Below are 18,928 nucleotides of genomic sequence, written 5' to 3'. Positions count from 1 at the left end.
GACGGTTTGGATCAACCTATAACCCTCTATAGATCGGAGGGTTCGGATCAACCTATGTAAATTATTTTTAGGGCACCACCTATGTAGGCAGTGGACCATCTAATGGACGGTTTGGATAATCCTATGGTATGGGCTATACCGTACATTTTAATAAAGTGAGGAGTGCGATCATCAAAATACGGTGAGTAGTGCCATTACAAAATATGGTAGTGAGGACATTAGCACCATATATAATTTGAAACCATCGTTGTTACTTGGATGTTCCCACGCGGGTTGGATTCAACCCGAACCTGACGGGTTCAACTTGAATTTGGGTTGGATCGGGTTAAGCTTTTTTGCAAATCGGGTTGGGTTGGGTTGGGAAAAATAAACCCGAATTGGAAATCGGGTCGAGTCGGGTTGGGCTGTCGGGCAACCCGACCCGACCCGAAACCCGAATTTGGGTTCCATCTGAAGAAGTTCTGTATATGTGTTTTTCTTTTTCAACATTGAAACAGTTTCCATAGTCCACAATAGATGGTTTGGATAATCCTATGGTGCGGGCCATACCGTACTTTAATAAAGTGAGGAGTGTGATCATCAAGATATAGTAGTGCGGATAACATTTCCCTTTGTTAATTGTTAGTCCCTGTTTGGTTTGGATTTTAAGAACCGATTGTGGGTTACAAACTGATTATTGGTGACTCACTATTGCTTCTCAAAATCCAAAACAACCCGGCTTGAGTTGAGGTAGTCAACAACTGGTACCATATCTCAAGGACATAGATTCATTGACATAGATGCAGTCCAATCTCTGCCAAAGGGGATAAAAAATCGGTCAATGCATTGGCAATGAATGATTGTGAAACTCTACTTTTTGGCAAAACTAAGCAGGTATATTTTGTAGTTTACATTTACTTTCTTCTTAATTTGTCATCTTCATATTAACACATCATTTAGTTATTTAGTGACTTGCAAATTTATGTCTCTCATACTTCTTCTTTTTTCTTTTGAAAATTTTACTTTTATTTATTTATACGCCAATATTTACATTTTTTCTTCGATATTTCTTTTTCTTTTATTTATGTGCATCCATCTAAGAAATAAGCTCTCAACTTTATTGTAGGTTAATTAATATAAATCTCCTTTGTGAAGTCTTTTTAATCACATTGTCTTAGGGTTTACTTATGCTAAATGTTTGTACCAATTCACATGTCAAATGGTCTTTATCGTAAAAAAATTTCATTTCTGCTTATGCCTATCTAAATGCATAAAGTTCACTTCTGTAGGTTTTACAGCTATTTTTAGGCCATTAATTAATTTGTGGTTAGTCTTACGCAAAATGTATTGTGCACGTGCATTTTTACTAGTCTGCAAAGCACAAATCCAGTCCATTCTGGTTGCTCCCACCTTGATCGTAGTATCCTAGCCCTTTGGTCCATCGAGACTCATTCAAGATTGTAAGAGAATATAAACCATTGATCTTCGACGGATGTGATGTCTGTGTTTTATGGGACCATGACCTAGGGGTCCCTTTATCATGGACTACAAGATAAAAAGTGTCGATTGCACATATTCGAACTTACTTCAAAGGGGGGACTGAGAACTCGAACATGGAGTAACTACTTATCAAAGTCTCCCACAACCTATTGTGTTGATAGAAATTAGCTCTCTCGGGAATAGGCTGGTCTAGGTAGACCCCTGGATGTAGCCCTTGTAACTTGTAAGTCATATGCGAAGAAAGGGCGAACCAGTTAAAAATAAAGTAACGATTCTGATAAGGGTGGTCTACGATCAGGTCGAACCTTCTTCCTGCTGCCTAACCCAATACCCATCTTGTTGTTATGAAATTAGGCTATCATGCATGATGTGTAACCCCGACATTGGAGTAGGATTATGTCGAGCCATTAATTATCAGATATCATCGTCCAGTGTGTCTGAGAGATCACTTAGACGCTCATGGATAGTTTGAAAAAGAACATCGCCTGTCTTCACGGGTCATTCCCGAAAGTGAACTCACTCTGTTTTGTATTGTTTAACCACCTGTCAAAGGCTGTTATAATTCCCCAAAAAAAGCTCATAGAGGCCAATTAAAATGTGTAACCGAAGGTGAGTTCATCTTGGGGAAGTAAATAGCTAAAGAAAATTATGAAAAGTAATATTTTTCATGTAGACGAATCCAACTATTGTCAGGATTAGACTTAGTCAATTTGAGCCGGGTAGATTTTTTTCACCTTCTTCATGAAATTTTCTAAAGGATTCATTAGCCGACCCCAACAAGTTTGCGACAAATGCTTAGTTGAGTTGAGAATATTTTTCATGAAAATAAAATTTTAGTGTCCAGTAAGTTGCCATTTTCCTTAAAAGTCCAAGAAAATTTCCAAACTTGTAATTTTTTCCATGCAAAATAAGTTTACCAAACAATCAAAATTTTATTATTCAAGGAAAAATGCTGAACAAATTTTCCATACATGCAAACAGCTTCCCACAAGAGCTAGAAGTATTTAGGCTATGCATGGCAACCAATAAAAGTTATTCCGTGAAATATTCGTGGGTTAATTGTTGAGAGGGATGGAGAAGGAGTGAGATGAAGATGCATGACTCGGGATAGCATAAACAATTCCTTTAAAACTAATGAAATTTTTTTTCCTATTAATAGATTTTTTAATTTCCTGGTTTTTAAGGAGTTTTTTCATCCTCCCCTCACTCCCATCCTCTCAAATCTCCTCATTCCCCTGCCCATCTCTCACAAGTGGCCCCACATATATTCCATGGAATATTCTGTCATGGTAGCCAAAAGGCCCAAAACATGGCCTAGAGAGAGAGGATATCTTTTGTGGGGCCGACTGTACCATTACCATATTTTGATAATGACCCCACTCACATTGTTTTTCACTTTTTAATAGGGTTGCAACTTGGGTCGGGTTTAGAAATCATGGGTCTTGGGTAGGGTCGGGTTTTAAATTGGAAAACCCAACTCGGTCTTGGGCTGGGTCGGGTTTTAAATTGGAAAACCCAACTCAATCTTGGGTAGGGCCAGGTTTTAAGAAAGAAAACTTGAAATCCGACCCGACTCATATGGGTGCACTGTGACTTTCTTAAATATCTCTTGAATAACATAGAAAATTATTTTCTAATATATTGATACAATTGTTTTGATTGAGGTGATCATGTCTGTTATGTGAAAATATAGTGTCATTCTTAAAGTTGTACACTGGATGACATAAATTTAAAAATTTTTGGTGTGAAGATTTGTCTTTTTCTACAATCTTTGAAAGTAGTCACTATCCTACGCCAAAAAATGAAAACCCGACCCGAGATAATTCTCGGGTAGGGTTAGGTTTTGGAAAACCAGGCCCGCCCGACCCGAGTTCAACCCTACGTTTTAGCCATATATAATGAAACCGCAAAACAAAGTAGTGCTATTATCAAAATGCCGCTGTGGGGGCATCTGTCATCAATTTTTTCTTGTTGATTTTGAACCGTTGATTTACGTACAACACATCTTGACCGCCCAGTAATATCTACTCTGTCTATATATATTTAGCGAGAGTAAAAAGCAGCCCCCAGAAGAAAAAAAAATCTAGGGTTTTCTCCGTTTTTTTTTTAAGGTATGAATTTTACTTTCCTTTCACAACAGATGATCTGCTCTTCCGAAATAGATATTGCTTTTCTTCCATCTTTTTAGGGTAATCTTTTTTCCTGATTTGTCATGCTGTTTTTCGATTTTCAACTCGGTTTCTGTAGGATTTCCAAGTAATAAGATCTGTTTTTCATGGTTTGACTGTTAAACTCATACTTGATTTTGAGCATACATTTATTTGGACGCCTTGATCTGTTTTTATTGATATCACCGTAAATCTATTGTTGAGGTGGTTCTTGGATTAGAAAATTCAGCAATTGGAGAGATTTTTTTTATACAGATTAACCATTTATGCATGTTTGAGTGTAGATCTTTGAGCTTTATGGCTTTTGATAGAGTTTAATGTTTGGTTTTCCGATTTTTCTCCCTATAGGTGTTGTTACACTACATCATCACAGTTCGATAGAATTTCTTTGCTCGGGATCAGATTCGTTTGGTAAACGATTGGTTTTTATTGTTTTTCTTATGGGTGTTGTTTTGTATGCTTCATCAAACATGTGTGTATGTATCTACTGCATTTGGGATTCTGCTTTCATGATTTTCTGAGTTACTGAATTGAGATTCTGAATGTGTATGAACTTGGATGAGGAGTATTGATCTATGAAAATTTCACGTTTTTCGCAAATTTCGTTGTGTTAGGGAGGTTTTCCCTTCCATGGTATTAATGTGGAGAAGCTTGTTTTGAAATCTGCTAGTTAAGTTATTGGGTGCTTGTATTGGCTTGAAATTCATTTTCAGCTGGGGTCTTTTGATCTTCTACTAAGCATAAAATTTCGAGCGTAAGGAGTTTAATTTGTTATTTCCTTGAGGATCTAGCTGGGCTAAGGTATTGGGAAGGGAGAGTCTTCACTTTCCCCGCTGTTTGATGACTACAATAGCTTTAGATGATCCAGAAGAGGTTGATCGTTTCTACGAGTGACCAAAAGATGTATTCATCCACGACCCTGACTCCTCGGAGTTTACGGTCAGTGACATATTCCGCCCCTCAGTCTGTGAGATTATGATTTGTTCCCAACTCCTGGTGCCAAATTCTTGGTTTTGTGCCGCTGGCGAAAAGGGAGGGCTATCCAGTCGATTACGATTTGGTCCATACGTTTTTTTGGTTAAGGTGCATCCCTCGGATCGAGCCTGGCTTTACGTCCGGTCGAGGAGGAAGTTGAAGCTAATTTTAGATGCTCCTTCCTCCATCCACGAGTGGAAACATCATTTCTTTTTTGTACGGGTTGAGGAGTCCTGGGGAGCACCGACCGACTGGAGGCGTGCAAAGGTCACGCAAATGAATAGTTTCGTGCCGTTGGCTGAGCTGCTCGAGACAAAAAATAAGCTTCTCGCCGTGATCTCCGGGGCTCAGTCGGTACACGTCCTCCTTTTGGAGCAAGCCCTGGCCGAGGCCAGTTTGTTCCTTGTCTTGATATGGGGTGAGCCTTCGTCCTCAGTTCTGTTTTCGTTTCTTCTGGTTGACCATTCATAGAGGCACTGATCGAGGGTCCCTTTTGCAGAGATGACAGGTACGGGACCGTTGGACTTCTCGGAGCTCGAGAAGATTGTTAACGATTGGAAGCGGCCGAGCAAAAAAGGGGCAACAGGTGGCTCTACCTCCACCGCCCCCTGTCCGCAGTCCTTGCGCCCTCTCCTGCGCCCCCGGCCGCGTCGCAGGCCGCTCCAGCAACCTACGGGAGGTTTCACATCTTCTCGGGTTGGAGGCGAAACCGCGTAGGTTTCTTCCGAGTCATTCATTGAAACATCAAGAGGTTTCACCTCGTCTCGTTCGTTGAAACCTTAAGAGGTTTCACATCGTCTCGGTTTGGAGGCGAAACCGCGTAGGTTTCTTCCGAGTCCTTAGTTGGAACCTTAAGAGGTTTTGTGTCGTCTCTGGTTTGAGACGAAACCGCGTAGGTTTCTTCCGAGTCGTTCGTTGAAACCTTAGATGTCGCGTCGTCTCGGGTTGGAGGCGAAACCGCGTAGGTTTCTTCTGAGTCGTTCGTCGTAGCGTAACAAGCAAACACAGATCACAACGAATAATGAAGTGATAAAGAGAAGAAGGGGGTAGTTTCATTACTCCTGGCTCCTGACTAGTAGGACCAATCCTGTATGGGTGGACTACCAGAATGGGTAAGAGGTCCAGAGGTCAGCCCGGGTTGTGGGTCCCGAGGTTGGCCCTCCTACGGTCAAGTCAGTAACAAGTCGACTTATGGCGACATATAATATAACTTGTAATAAGTGGTCTCCCCTTATCTGGTGGGGAATGGTGGGTATTTATAGGAGGGGGGTTACTTTTACTTAGGTGACAGGTTGATAAGACTGCTGGGCCAGTAGAGTGGAGGCGCGTGGGTGTGTGAGGGCCCACCAGGCTGTGTAGGTTTTGCTTATGTGGACGGCCAGGTGGGCGGTGCATATTCTACCCTCATCACTTGCCCCCAATCCCGAGGCTGAGGAGAATCCTCAGTGCTTCTCTGATTTTTGATGTTGTATTGAATGTGCGAGCGGCCGACGGTCCGTTTCCCGCAGTAATGGAGCTCCAATTCACTTCCCGGGAAGCTAATCGTTGTGTCGGTCTGTTTCCCGGATGGTTGACCGTTGTGCACGTCGCTCCGCTCTATAAAAGGGGACTGCTGTGGGCCTCTACAAATCTCATCTGGGACAGTCATGGATCCTGGGAGTCCCATTTCGGTCAGTTCTTCGGAGCCTCCACATGAAGCCCCACGCCGTAGCAAATGCATAGCCGCCCGCCTGGCCGCTGGGGAGAAGAAGGTTGCTACTCGCAGAGAGAAGATGATGAGTTGTCGAGCAGGACCGAGGGCCGCCTCCATGGCGTGGTGGAATCGTTGGCTGTGGTACTTGTTGTGGTACTGCTCCAGGCGTTTCCCCCGAATGTTGCGTCCGCTCCACATTGAAAGGCGGGCACCGTCATTGTCGTTGCGTCGGTGGCCCTGCCCTCCCGAGTGCTCGTGTGCTTTGTTAACCTTTTCTTTCTTTGGGCATCTAAGATGTAGACGACGAGTTGTTGTTAGAATGAAGATTTAAATGGATTCTTATGTTGCTTTTTGCCTGGTGTTTGCACACGTGTCATGGCTTGCTAGGTTGCTCGATTACACCTTGCCGTATTAAGCATGGTTTAAAATTTCAACCGAAATCCACCGAAATTTCGGATTTTAGTGAGGAACGAAACCGAAACATACCGAAATTGAAATGTAAATTTTGGGAATTTTGGCGAAATTTATAATAAAATATTAATTTTTTATTCCGTTAAAGAATTCTGATCGAAAATTTCCATCGAAATTTTGTCCAAAAAAACCGACATTTCACGCGTTAATACCAAAATTTGCCCGAAATTTCGGGATTTTGGCTGAAATTTCGGTTTCGGATAAGTCCGAAATTTTAGTCGAAACCCAAATTTAAAACCATGGTATTAAGTAGGTTGCTGCATATTGTCTCGGGCCGAGTGGTGTAACCATCACCCTATGGATACATGTAGTACAGTTGTCAGTCTGGTCACGTGGACCCTGACAGCATGCACCATCAGTCTCTTTGTCTCTTGAGATTCGCGCCCTTTCGAGCTCCACTGAAATCGTGACGTGGCAACACCTTTGGGGATCACCGCTTCGGTTTCCAAGTGGCCCTTCATCTAAGCTGTTGGTTGGAATTTTCTCCTGCTTGTCATTTTTCCGAGGGGCTTGGTAGTCATTTTTCTTACCTTTTTGCAGTCTCTTAAAATTTTTTGGGCGTTTGAGTTGTGTGGGGCTGCTCTCGGATTTCTTCTCTGCTTTATCCCCTTTTCTCCTCGGATCCCTAGGTAGGCTCTCGTTAGTAGCTTTTTCTTTTTCTTTTCTTTTTTTCATGTCTACTGGGTTTTCTCATAGCTCGTCCCACGACCCTGACTCCTCAGAGTTTACGGTCAGTGACATATTCCGTCCTTAGAAGCATGAATCTTCCCCCGGGGTGCCGCTCCCTACTCGGAACCTCGATTCGGCGCTCCTTAGGAAGGAGCTTACAGGGAGCGTGATCCCGAAGAGATGGAAACCACTCCTATTACTCCATTAGTAACCCCCTCACTAGCTTACTTGCATCAGACTCCTTCAATTGTTCAAAGTACTTCATTGGAGAAATCACAGAGGCAAATCTTCAGAAGGCATGAGGAAGGAGGACATGAAAATGAAGACGGATAGAAATTACTACTTTTGATGTACTTAAATTTTGAAAGATTATATAAGATAGTTAAAAATTACTATTTTTTATGTACTTGAGTTCTGAAAGACATGATAAAAATATTACATTAACACGATGCTCCCAACCTTAGACTCTTCTAGACGCCCACGCTTCCCCGCTCCCGCATCCGCATCCGCCCTCTCACCCGCTTCGTGCTTCTATGATTCCGTCCCTCAGTCCGTGTGTGGGCTGCTCTCGGATTTTTTCTCAGCTTTATTCCCTTTTTCTCCTCGGATCCGTAGGTAGGCTCTCATTAGTAGCTTTTTCTTTTCGTTTTCCATGTCTGCTGTGTCTTCTCACAGCTCGTCCCACGACCCTGACTCCTCAGAGTTTACGGTGATTGGTTGCAGTTGTTCTTCTCATTTTCAATGTATGGGAAATATTTAACAGTCCACTTTTCATTTCTTTCTTCAGTTTTTTTGTTGCCATTGTGTCTAGAAAGCAGCAATGCACGTTTAGTCTATATCATACTGGTATTGTCTCCTCCAGAACGTATATGGTAAACTCTTGTTTATTGGGTGGTAATTTTGTGTTCTTTTACATGGTTTAGTTGACTGTCTTTGAAGTTCTATTTAGGTGCATTATCTAGTTCACAATGAGCATGAACTTTTCACGGACCTTCATTCAAGTATTTAATTAACGTCGTATGTTTGCATCTCTTATTTCAAATCAATTAAAATTTATGTTTCATTCACGCTTTCTTATCGATAAAAAATCCAGAGCATGACTTATATTTGTACGTTTTATTGTTATTTCTAGTGGGAACGGTACCGTTCTCTGTTTGAGTACTTTTGTTTTGATTTTAGTTTGGCTTAGAAGTCCTTAATACATTCCAAATCAATTTTGTTTGAATTATGACATTAACATGTTAGTCTTTTAATGGTTGCAGTGCAAAAAATGCCTCGCTATGAAGATCGCTATGGTAGTACACGCCTTTATGTTGGGAGATTGTCTTCTCGTACACGTTCACGTGACCTAGAAGATCTTTTCAGCAGATATGGAAGGTAATACCGCCACTCCTATGTTAAACTTCTTGGATTGGTTATGTAGCCCACAAGATTGTTATGATGGCTCTTCGTGTCTTTCATGGTAGTGTTGCACACGCGATATCATCCTTTCACCTCAGATCAAAAGTACTCAACAAATCCCTTATTGTTTTGGTCTCCGTCGCTTTTTATTCACTCTTCATTTGTTGCAGTTTCACTCTTAATTCCATCTAGATCTTTTGAATGTTCATGTTTCTAATGTAAATATTTAACATAGTAAGGACTTGTTATCCCATGCATTTGTTTTAAAACGTGTGTATTTTTAATTATATGTTTTTCTTCTTATAATCGCGCATTAAGTTGCACCTTCATACGATTTTGGCTGATTGAAGTCATTTGGCGGCCACATATTCTTTGGTCACAGCCAATTGCTTTCTTTGCATTAGGTGATTCTTTGTGTCGATGATGGAATTGATGATAGCCATTCGTTGGATTTATAGCAATCCAGTGTCTGTAGGGGATCTCACACTGAGGTGTTAGGAGACAGTTAGGCCGTTCCCAAGCCAGCTTTTGTGCTAGGATTTACGTTCTCTATTCTTTATGTTACAGTGTGAGAAGGTTGCACCTCCAGGTGTCGTGTGTTTTAACTTGAATGATCTTGTTGAAGGTTTCTGGGCTTTTGCCTAACCTGGAGGTCTATGGTGAGAGGGTGCCCTTGGTGGATTTGGTGGCTAATCTTGCAGAATTTATAGGAGACTTTGGCGATTCTTTCTGTAATTATTGCGTGTTTTTATGGAAATGCCAACAATGACAAAGTGGTGTTTAGTTCATCTTTGGAGGGGCGAAGTATCATACCCTTCGGTACTTAAGTCATGATGGCCTTACTGTTTCTGGAAACCGTTTCCGCAGAGTACGAGATGTGGATTTGAAGCACGACTTCGCCTTTATTGTATGTACATCTGCACTCTATTTACTACCTCTACATTATTTTTGTGTCTTAATTTGATGATTAATATTTTGTTATCAAGTTACCTCTATAGGGGGGTATGCGTCCATTTTAATTGTTCAGGTATGAGCCTCTTCCGTGCTTTTTCTTGTTATTGGGACTGTCAACAGGAATTCAGTGATCCTCGAGATGCAGATGATGCAAGGTACAGCTTAAATGGCCGGGAATTTGATGGAAGTCGTATCCTTGTGGAATTTGCGAAGGGGGTGAGTTTCTTATTCTTTGTATTTTGCTTTCTATTTTTTCTTTTGTGCAATTTTGTTATTAGTAGATTGTTCAATTACTATTTTGTCAATGCCGTGACTGGTCTGGTTAAATTACATGTAAAGTTACGGGTATGTTAATATGGTGCACAATATGATAATGCTTAGCAAATAATGAATCCTTTATAAATATTTTATCCTTGCAAAAAATGTTTAGAGAACCGTGCATGCCTTAGAAGAAGTCCATGCATACCTCAGAAGTTTTAACTTAAGGCCAAATGCTCTCTCTGATGGACCGTTCATATTAAAGAGCAGACAATGGACTTATCGATATGACTGACAAGGTATACACGGGTGCGGGGAAGGCATCTACTACAACTCCAGCAGCTTAGGATAGCTGATCTGTTTAACTAACACTTGTAACTTCAGTTTGTGAGCAGAGAGAATGCCAGTTGATCACCTATAGGTGCTGTGATACTGTCACTTGCTCTTTAGGGGTCGCTTCGTAAACTTGCTCTAAGGTTCAAGTTTCAGTTGACTTATTGTTCAGGGAAAGTAAACTCCTTGTTCTCTTTCAGATAGCTAGGAAGCTCTTTTATTTTATCGTCCTATTGCTCTCTCTCTGATGGGTCGTTCATAATAAAGTTATTGCTCACTCATCATTCAAAAAAAAAAGAGTTAATGGTCACTGGATGCATATTTCAAAGTATTGTTTGTGTGTATGATATAGATTCCTCAAATTCAGTAGTATCAAATATTTCTAATAGAAGTGGAATATGTCAATTCAAGGACTTCATTCGTTTTTTAGAACGGTTTTGACTTTAAAAAAAAAAAAATCTTTATTTTATCAAGGCATCCAAAACAAATCTGATAATAATGGTGGCCAGCCGCATGCTACAATGCAACCTATGATTTAGCCGACACTTTGAATTTGCTGCTGACACACGTGTCCTGCTGTGTCCGGAACGACACTCGTGTCCACACTCCTTTGGACACTTTTAATTGTATTGGTAGGAGTGTTAGTTAATGTGGGTGTGTGGACACATATTTGTGTAATAAACAATAATTCTATATGTACGTACGTGTCACAATTTCTAGATTTTTAGATGTTTCCATGTCAGACAACTCATATCCATGTCAAAACTCGACACCCAAATCCATATCGACACTATGATTATATACACTTTCTATTTTAGTCGTGTCTCTGTTTCTAAATTATGGGGGTTTGCCATGTCCGACACTCCGCGTCAGTGTCAACACGTGACACTCGTGTCTGTGTCCACAAATCATAGAATCCAACCAATTCGTTTTTGAATTTCATTACTTTGATATTTGCGTTTCTACAGATTATTCATTTATTTCGTGAATGCTTCTGCGATTTCTATCATGATTTGTATGCATTTCTTTCAACCCCATTAGTGTTTCTTTGACAATATTCATACTTAGCTGGTGCGGTTGTATCACCTTTGGTGCAGAGAGCGCATGAATATTGGTCCTCCACCTCCAAGAATTGGGGATGAGAATGATTATTTACTGCCCTTGTTTTGATAATTTATGATGCCACAGTTTGTTATGACACCTAAAAGGACATTATTGAGTGGCACTTTCTGAGACTGTGACCTGCTAGGGTAGGCAAGATTGCCTTCTGAGGTATGAAAACCTGGGCCTTAAGTTAAAACTTGAAACTTGAAACTTGAAACTTGAAACTGTTGTGTTACTTCAGGAACATTCCAACCTCTATGATGTATCTATTTTTTTGCAATTGAAAAATTGTAGAAATTCTTTCGGCGGGATGAGCTAGGCCTGTTTGAGCAAATAGAATCCATCCAACAATGTAGGTTGGATGGAGTACTTGCGTGATTAGGCCAGCCCCGCCCCACCCAAATTCCTCAGAACAACTTTGTAATCCTGTGAAGGAACTGAGCATTTAGCATACTGCACTTGACTGTTATGAGAATTAACTCCCCGTGTTAGGCAAAACAGTACCACCTCACATTTACTAACTTATTCATCTTCAAATTCTGAGGGTGAGATTAACTGTTTTTTTTAATCTTCGAAAAAAGGTCCTATATTGCTTAAAATAGTGTCTGATCTCTATCTGGTATCCAATTCTTAGGTATGTTTGTGTTCAATATGTCCAGAGTTTCTAGATCCTAGAAGCAGTATCTGGAGCATCAAGCAGTAGTTTTTGGGAAGTTGGGTACTTGGGTAGTTCTCAAGCATGTGGAAATGCCTATGCAAAAGTATCTTGGAACTGAAATAATTTACTAGTTAGGTATCTTAACTTGCATTTTTATGTCAGGTAATTAGATTTTCAACATTAAAAATCTCAAAATATTACAATTAAGCATGGACAGAGAGGATTCTACATGTCTTAAATTTCCTTTAGCCTAAACCACACACACACACATATTTTTTTCTAGCCACTTTTGAGATAACGACTTCTTTAATTTGTGTGTAAACATAATTTAATTGATCTTTAATTATTCCGAGTTATGTACGGTGGCAGTGGTAAATTCCTTTTTCCTGTCTTGGTTTAACTTATTATTTTCTTGCAGATGGGATTGGGGGGGTTGGGGTAGTAAGGTTTTGAAGTGTTTTGAGCATCATGAGGCATTTGGCTGATTGTGTCGGCTTTTGATTTTAGATATAGCCATAGTCATGTGTTGCTTCTTTTAATTGTTTTTTTCGTTCTAATTCTAAACATGCATTTATGGAACTCTCTCTTTGATACTGCTAGGGCTCCATAACCCAGAGGCTGAACCAAGAAAATTTCAATGTCTTGAATTTTGTTTTTGTGCCTCTCATATGCAGTCTTGCTTTTATTTTTGAATTCTAAAATCCTTTTAGCTTTGTGTATACGAATGGCAATGATATTAAGACCTTGAACGGGATGTAGGGACCGCGTGGCTCCAGTGGAGGAGGAGGTTCTCGAGAATATCTGGGTAGAGGTCCTCCTCCTGGATCAGGTCGCTGCTTCAATTGTGGTATTGATGGCCACTGGGCTCGAGATTGCAAAGCTGGTGACTGGAAGAACAAATGCTATCGATGTGGGGAAAGAGGCCATATTGAAAGAAACTGCCAGAACAGTCCGAAAAATATCAAGTATTTATAAATTCCAATCCCCTCTAGATTGTTTGTATATTAATACATAAATATGCTTCAGTTGTTTGATGTGGTGTGATAACGTTTCAGAGGCAGGCGGAGTTACTCTCGATCACCGTCTCCTCATCGTGGCAGAAGCCGAAGTCGAAGTTACAGCCGAAGCCGCAGTTACAGGTTTGTTAACCTTCTCCTTTTCTCTAATCAATGTGATGAAATCATATGTCAGCTATTCTCCTGTTGGAAGCATTGCTTTTGGAAGTAGTTTTGATTACTTCCAAAGTATCAGGCTTGAACTGCTACTAACCTAACCATACCTTACCATTTAAAAAAAAAATCCTACCATGTGAACATAGTTGAGAAATTGCAGTTATTGAGTGGAGGCATCTCGGGCCAAAACACTTGGATAAGTTACTGTGATATGGATCTGCTAAATCCAAATGTGTAAGAATTTTAGAATCATCTTAGAGAGGTTTGTTTTAAAGGCTTTCTATTTCCTCGAGTGGTTTATATTTATTTCCATTCCTTTATGAATGTTTGTCGTTTACCGTCTAAAAGCTTTGCATCTACCACCAGGTATCTTTGTTGACATTTATGCTCATCAGTTGTCTGGAAAGTGTTGACACTATTTTGGGTCTGTTCTTAGTACCTACCATCCCCGGTCTGTTCCAATGTATCTGGGATGCTCTGCTTGAGGTTTACTTCCACCCTGATGGTCTTTTTTTATAGAATGTGACAGATTTTATTAACGACTAACAGAATTACGACAAGAACGGGGAGAAGACATCCCACTAATGCATTAACAGTTACATCATTCTTAAGCTCATAGCCTTCCCTCCCAATAGTCGTTGGGCCTGATCCCTTGCCTTAAGATCTGGCCGGTTTTTGTGCGAACAGAGCACACCAACTGTACCTATGGAAGAGAGCCTCAAATGTTGCAGCGAAGTAGTGTGCTCTAATTTCCCCGTGTCTGAGTGATGGGAGACCGACCAAGATTTGGTGTCAAAGCGAAATATTAGTTCAACCTTCGATCGTCCTGCATCAATAAGATATTGTAGCTATCTGGTGTTTTCAGTCGTGACATTTTTCACTTCCTCCTTTGCAAGGCAATCCACAATGTTATTCGCCAACCGTCTCATGTGGGAAAATTTTGGGTTTAAAATCTGGTATAGATCTTGGATTTCAACAATTATATTGGCTTTGATTCCACAGTCCAAAATTGCGTTTTCATTATGGTCTGACAGAGCGACAATTGCTTAGATATGTTCATTTCACTGGAAAAGCCAAGGCTCTCTCCATAATTGTTTAGCTCTGGGCATTCAACTATTGTGAAAGTCTGCCTACTATACTACTACTGGTACTACGATTTGCTGATGATTAGAAGTTGGTGGATTTCTCATAGTTTGTGCTGCTATCCTTTTATCCAACTGAATGAACCGAAACCTCTAGTTGCCAAATTGCCATTTTACTTGCCCAAGCCAAAACCTATGTGGAATCCCCCTCAATGATAAGTGGTCCGGTCCTCGTCGCTCTCTTGCAAACCATTGTAAACCACACCAGAGTGCATGCGTGAATCACATATTCCAATCAGTTCAAAGAAAGAGAATAGTGTGCAGCCATGGTTTCCTCTAAAAATGCCTCCAACTCTGGCTCAGTTTGTTTCCCTTTTCAGCTTTTGTTTCACTCAAATAACTGTCTTCCAACATCTCAAAAATGTCTCCCATGGTGTATGAGGATAGCATGAAGCTATCCCTGCCCACTACATGAGTTCACTTTTGATTTCCGTAACTATCCCGCCCAACCTCTTTTCTTTTTCTTCAAATTTTCGCTTGTTTTTTCTTTGCAAACGTCATACCAGCGCATATGGTACTAGGTCCCCAAGGGGTTCTAACGCTTCTTTCCATACTGTCCTTGGGTTCAATGTAGAATCATTTTTTTGTTTGATCGATGAAGATCCAGTACATTGCAAGCCTTTGGTGATTGCCCTCCATGAGCTGAAGGAAAATGGATAATGAAGTAGCAAGTAGCACATGATCAAGAGACTCTCCTTCCTTGCCAAAGATCCATCTATTGGCTAAGGAAAACTTCCTTTGTTTTTAGGCTATCGCATGTATTGACTCTTTTACATGCCTCAGACCATGCAAATGCCGCGATCTTAGGGGAAGCCGCCGATTGCTAGATTTTTTTGAAGTTTTTACTTTCCCCCTCCTCGCCGGCCAACCTGTAGGAAAATGAGTGAACTGATAACTGGCTTATTTTAATCACCCTGGTCTTGTCTGATTCACCTGAATAGGCTTTGTTGAGGCTAGTCCATACTCCATATAGTGGCATCCACTCACATGAAATCATCTTGTTTTATTTGCCTCGGGGTAGAGCTCTCGCTATGTCAGTATTTAGAGACCCTGGTATTAAATATCATGTTGCTCCAATTGACTACTTTAGAAAGTGGGAGTCTTCAGTTTTGGATTTGGAAATTGCTGTCATGTGGCTGCACTGCAGTGGTCTTGATATCGAGTATGGAGATGAGCCTTGGCACGGTGGCTTTTATATATGATTTTGTAATTGCTGATCACCTTGGTCAATGGTGATGAGTGGCCTGTTTGGGCTCTTTGACACAACCAGACTAGGGCTTCTCTTGTATATTCTACAGCTACAGTGCAAGTTTGTACAAGAAAAAATTGGCTACTACCAAATCTCTCTTTTATCCTCCATTATGTTATATCTGGTTTGTAAAGTAAAAACCAGAATCTGTGCTTGTACTTTCTGAGGGGGATGTGTTTTTGTGCCATAAGGCAGTCTTTTTCCAGCTCTTTTGCAGGGATCTGACAGTAGTGGGAGGTTTATGTTTTGCCAATTTCAATATATAGATCTAAAGATGCATGGATAAATGAAGGCAGATACAACAAAAAAATTTGATACTTTGCATTCTTCTGTTGTAGTGTATTTACTTTTTTGGTTTAGCATTAACCTAATCTCCCCAACTCGTTTGGGACAAAGGTTTAGTTGAGTGGAGTGAGTATTAACCTAATCTGCTGTTGTGTTCACCAGTCGATCCAGGTCACCTCCAAGGAAGGACAAGCGCAGTATCGAACATGAGGAAAGAGCAAGATCAAGGAGTCCTCGGCGCAGCAGGAGCCCGAAGCTGAGCCCAAAGCTGAAGAAGAGTCCACCCCCATCCAAAGGGAGGAAGCGCAGCCCCTCACCCGATGAGGAAAGCCCGCGTGAAAGGGAGAGCCCCCCACCTAAGGAGCGCAGAACAGAGGCTCAGCGTGATGGGTCGGATTACAGCGAGAGCCCTCAGGAGAATAGCAGAAGCCCAATCAGCCCAGATAGGGAGAGCAGCCCTCCGCCATCCAGGAGGTACCGAAGCCCAGAGGCTAATGGCCGTAGCCCAAGGGACAGCAAGAGCCCTGCTGATGAGGATGATGATAACCACGGTTCGCCACGGGGCAGTGAATCTCCCTCCAGTCCTCCAAACTAGATTATCATATCCTTCGGTGAGAAAAAACAATCTAGCTTCCTGTTTCATTAAAAACTTTATATTATAACTGCTACTTGTTACCCTTTGAACTTGTCTACAGACTAAAAATCTACTTTCTGGAAACCTTTTGAACACTGTTGGTGAGAGGAACATTTTAGGAATTTCATTGCTTGCAGGACTGGACTGTGTTGCTTACAATTACATGGTGGTTAATTACATTAGGTTTGGAAACTCTTGTGTCCATGGATGGTTTGCATTTTGATCTTTCATCTTGTCATTTCATATTTGCTTTGATATCTGTTGGGGCCCCATTGATAGTTGATCTGGGCCCTCCATCTGTTTTGCCGGATGTTGGATCTCAACGGCCCAAAATTTTCACCAATCGGATGATCCTAATATCCATTATTATGCTATTTTCGGTGTTGAATGCTGACCTTTTTTGTGCTATCAATGAAAGGTGGGATACTTAATGATGTGGTTTTTGGGCTATTAAATTTACCATAGGATTTATCAGATGCATGGTCCTGATCAACAAAATAGTGGGCCTACCATGAAGTCTACGATGCTTTACATTAGAATGAAAATTTCATCAACATGATCCTAGCCGTCTAATCATGTTGTTTCCCATACAACATTAACTGTTGCTATGATCATGATTTTCCCCATACAGTATCAACTTTTACAGTGGGGCCTAACAAATGAACGGTTTGGATCTAAACCATTCAGTTGTTTGCCTCCCTAGGGTTGTAGAAAGAGGGGTGTTCATTATTCGGTTAAAACCGAATAACCGAACCAAATTGGTTCGGTCGGTTCGGTTTGGTTTTTTTCCATTTCGGTTCGGTTTTGGTTTTTTTGGCTATTCGGTTTCGGTTTCGGTTAACCGAAGTAATGACAAAAACAATTATTTTTTTCAAAAAAAGATGTGACATGGGCACTCCAAAGGATGATCGAAACTATCCATTTGATTGATCACAACTTAATTAGGTTTATGCTCAAAAAATCATTTCGATTGGATCATCCTAGCCCTCCGATCGAAACAAAGATTTTGCTTTTTTCCCTCTTTTTCTCCCACTTTTCGTTTATTCGGTTATAACCGAATAATCGAATTTTTAATCGGTTCGGTTTCGGTTCAGTTTTTTAAAATTTCGGTTCGGTTTTGGTTACCGAAATTATTTCGGTTATCAAGTTTCGGTTATTTCGGTTCGGTTATAACCGAATAACCACCCCTATGTAGAAAGGGAGCAGAGGGCAAATAGGGCCTTGTAAAGGGTTGAATTTATCTGCACCCTAAAAGAAATTCAACATGGTAGATCACATGAACTTGACTACATATCATTATGTAAAGGGCAAAAAATAGAAAATATATAACTTCCCCACTTCTTGATTAATATTCTCTAATTTCTTTGTTTTTTTCTCATTAGAAAAATAATTTCTATCTCAATCGGCGATTTACTCGTTTCTATCTTTCAACGACCCAGATGACTTCCACAAATCATTACACTCCTTGAACCTTCCCATTCCCTCCATGCGATCCTCGTGAATACTGAATAGGTCATAGAGACACTACATTCTTTCTTGTCCTACTGTACTAAGGCTGTTTGGAATTGGGGATTTTTTTTTGGGAAGTGATTTATCCGCCCCTTTTTTAAGATGTACTTCACACGGGAAGGATTCAACGGGCCTGATTGTCACGTACACTGCACCTGGCTGTCTCATGTAAATAAAAGGGGCGCATTTATCATTTACCTTTTTTTTTTGGTGAAAAATGAATTATTCAGTATTAGTCAATCTATTTTCTATGGATTTTTTTTTTTGCCAAAATAAAAAAAATTCCTTATTTTTCCTAGAAAAACTGCAAACTCACTTGGTGGAATTTTATTTTTTCATAGAATAATTTTTGGAAAAAACATTTCCTTATTTTTCCTAGAAAAACTACAAACTCACTAGGTGGAATTTTATTTTTCATAGAAAAATTTTCTCAGGAAAAATATAATTTGATATTATTTTCCATAATTTTCGTTCCCCTAGATCTAAAAACCAGCCAAGGTTGTTTGGGCAACAATCAACCATCAACAAAGTTATTTAATAGACATGATTTAATATTAAGTTTGTTCAACCAACGGTGGGCCCTATTATCTCTCATTACTTCATTAGGAAGCAAGAGGTTGCACCATACCAGGGAGCTTGCACCATACCAGTCGTATTCCTAATTTCGCGCGAGCGGTTAGAAGTTTCCAGGACTCTCCACCGCCCTTAGCCCTTATCCTTATCTCCTAAGTCCTAACGCGTTTAAAAAACGCGTGACAGATCTGACCGTCCTTG

At 40.5% G+C, this 18,928-nt stretch overlaps 1 protein-coding gene across 2 annotated transcripts; it reads left to right on the top strand.

Moving 5' to 3' along the window:
• The first annotated feature begins 3,538 nt into the window (after window positions 1–3,538).
• Window positions 3,539–16,837, top strand: LOC143849462 (uncharacterized). 2 transcript variants are annotated; one of them, XM_077358470.1, is made up of 8 exons: window positions 3,539–3,590; window positions 3,996–4,058; window positions 8,718–8,832; window positions 9,724–9,763; window positions 9,931–10,026; window positions 12,923–13,128; window positions 13,219–13,302; window positions 16,174–16,837. In XM_077358470.1, the coding sequence occupies exons 3-8, from the start codon at window positions 8,726–8,728 to the stop codon at window positions 16,604–16,606; spliced, it is 966 nt and encodes a 321-aa protein (XP_077214585.1). In that variant the 5' UTR covers window positions 3,539–3,590; window positions 3,996–4,058; window positions 8,718–8,725; the 3' UTR covers window positions 16,607–16,837. The 2 variants fall into 2 exon arrangements, with proteins under 2 accessions (XP_077214585.1, XP_077214586.1); XM_077358471.1 differs by lacking the exon at window positions 3,996–4,058 and having other exon boundaries at window positions 3,546–3,590.
• Window positions 16,838–18,928: the final 2,091 nt, after the last annotated feature.

The sequence above is a fragment of the Tasmannia lanceolata genome, unplaced genomic scaffold (genome assembly GCF_043159265.1).
Source record: "Tasmannia lanceolata isolate RefF3 unplaced genomic scaffold, GAP_Taslan_0.1 ptg000018l, whole genome shotgun sequence".
NCBI classification, from domain to species: domain Eukaryota; kingdom Viridiplantae; phylum Streptophyta; class Magnoliopsida; order Canellales; family Winteraceae; genus Tasmannia; species Tasmannia lanceolata.
Note: the sequence above shows the minus strand (reverse complement) of the source record. Positions and strands in the feature narration are given on the sequence as shown.

Bases quoted from the DNA above. Each gene is read 5' to 3' on its own strand.
- LOC143849462 (XM_077358470.1), top strand. From the start codon at position 8,726: ATGCCTCGCTATGAAGATCGCTATGGTAGTACACGCCTTTATGTTGGG. The intron at 8,833-9,723 runs GTAATACCGCCA...CCGTTTCCGCAG, and splicing joins CTTTTCAGCAGATATGGAAG to AGTACGAGATGTGGATTTGA. The intron at 13,129-13,218 runs GTATTTATAAAT...ATAACGTTTCAG, and splicing joins AACAGTCCGAAAAATATCAA to AGGCAGGCGGAGTTACTCTC.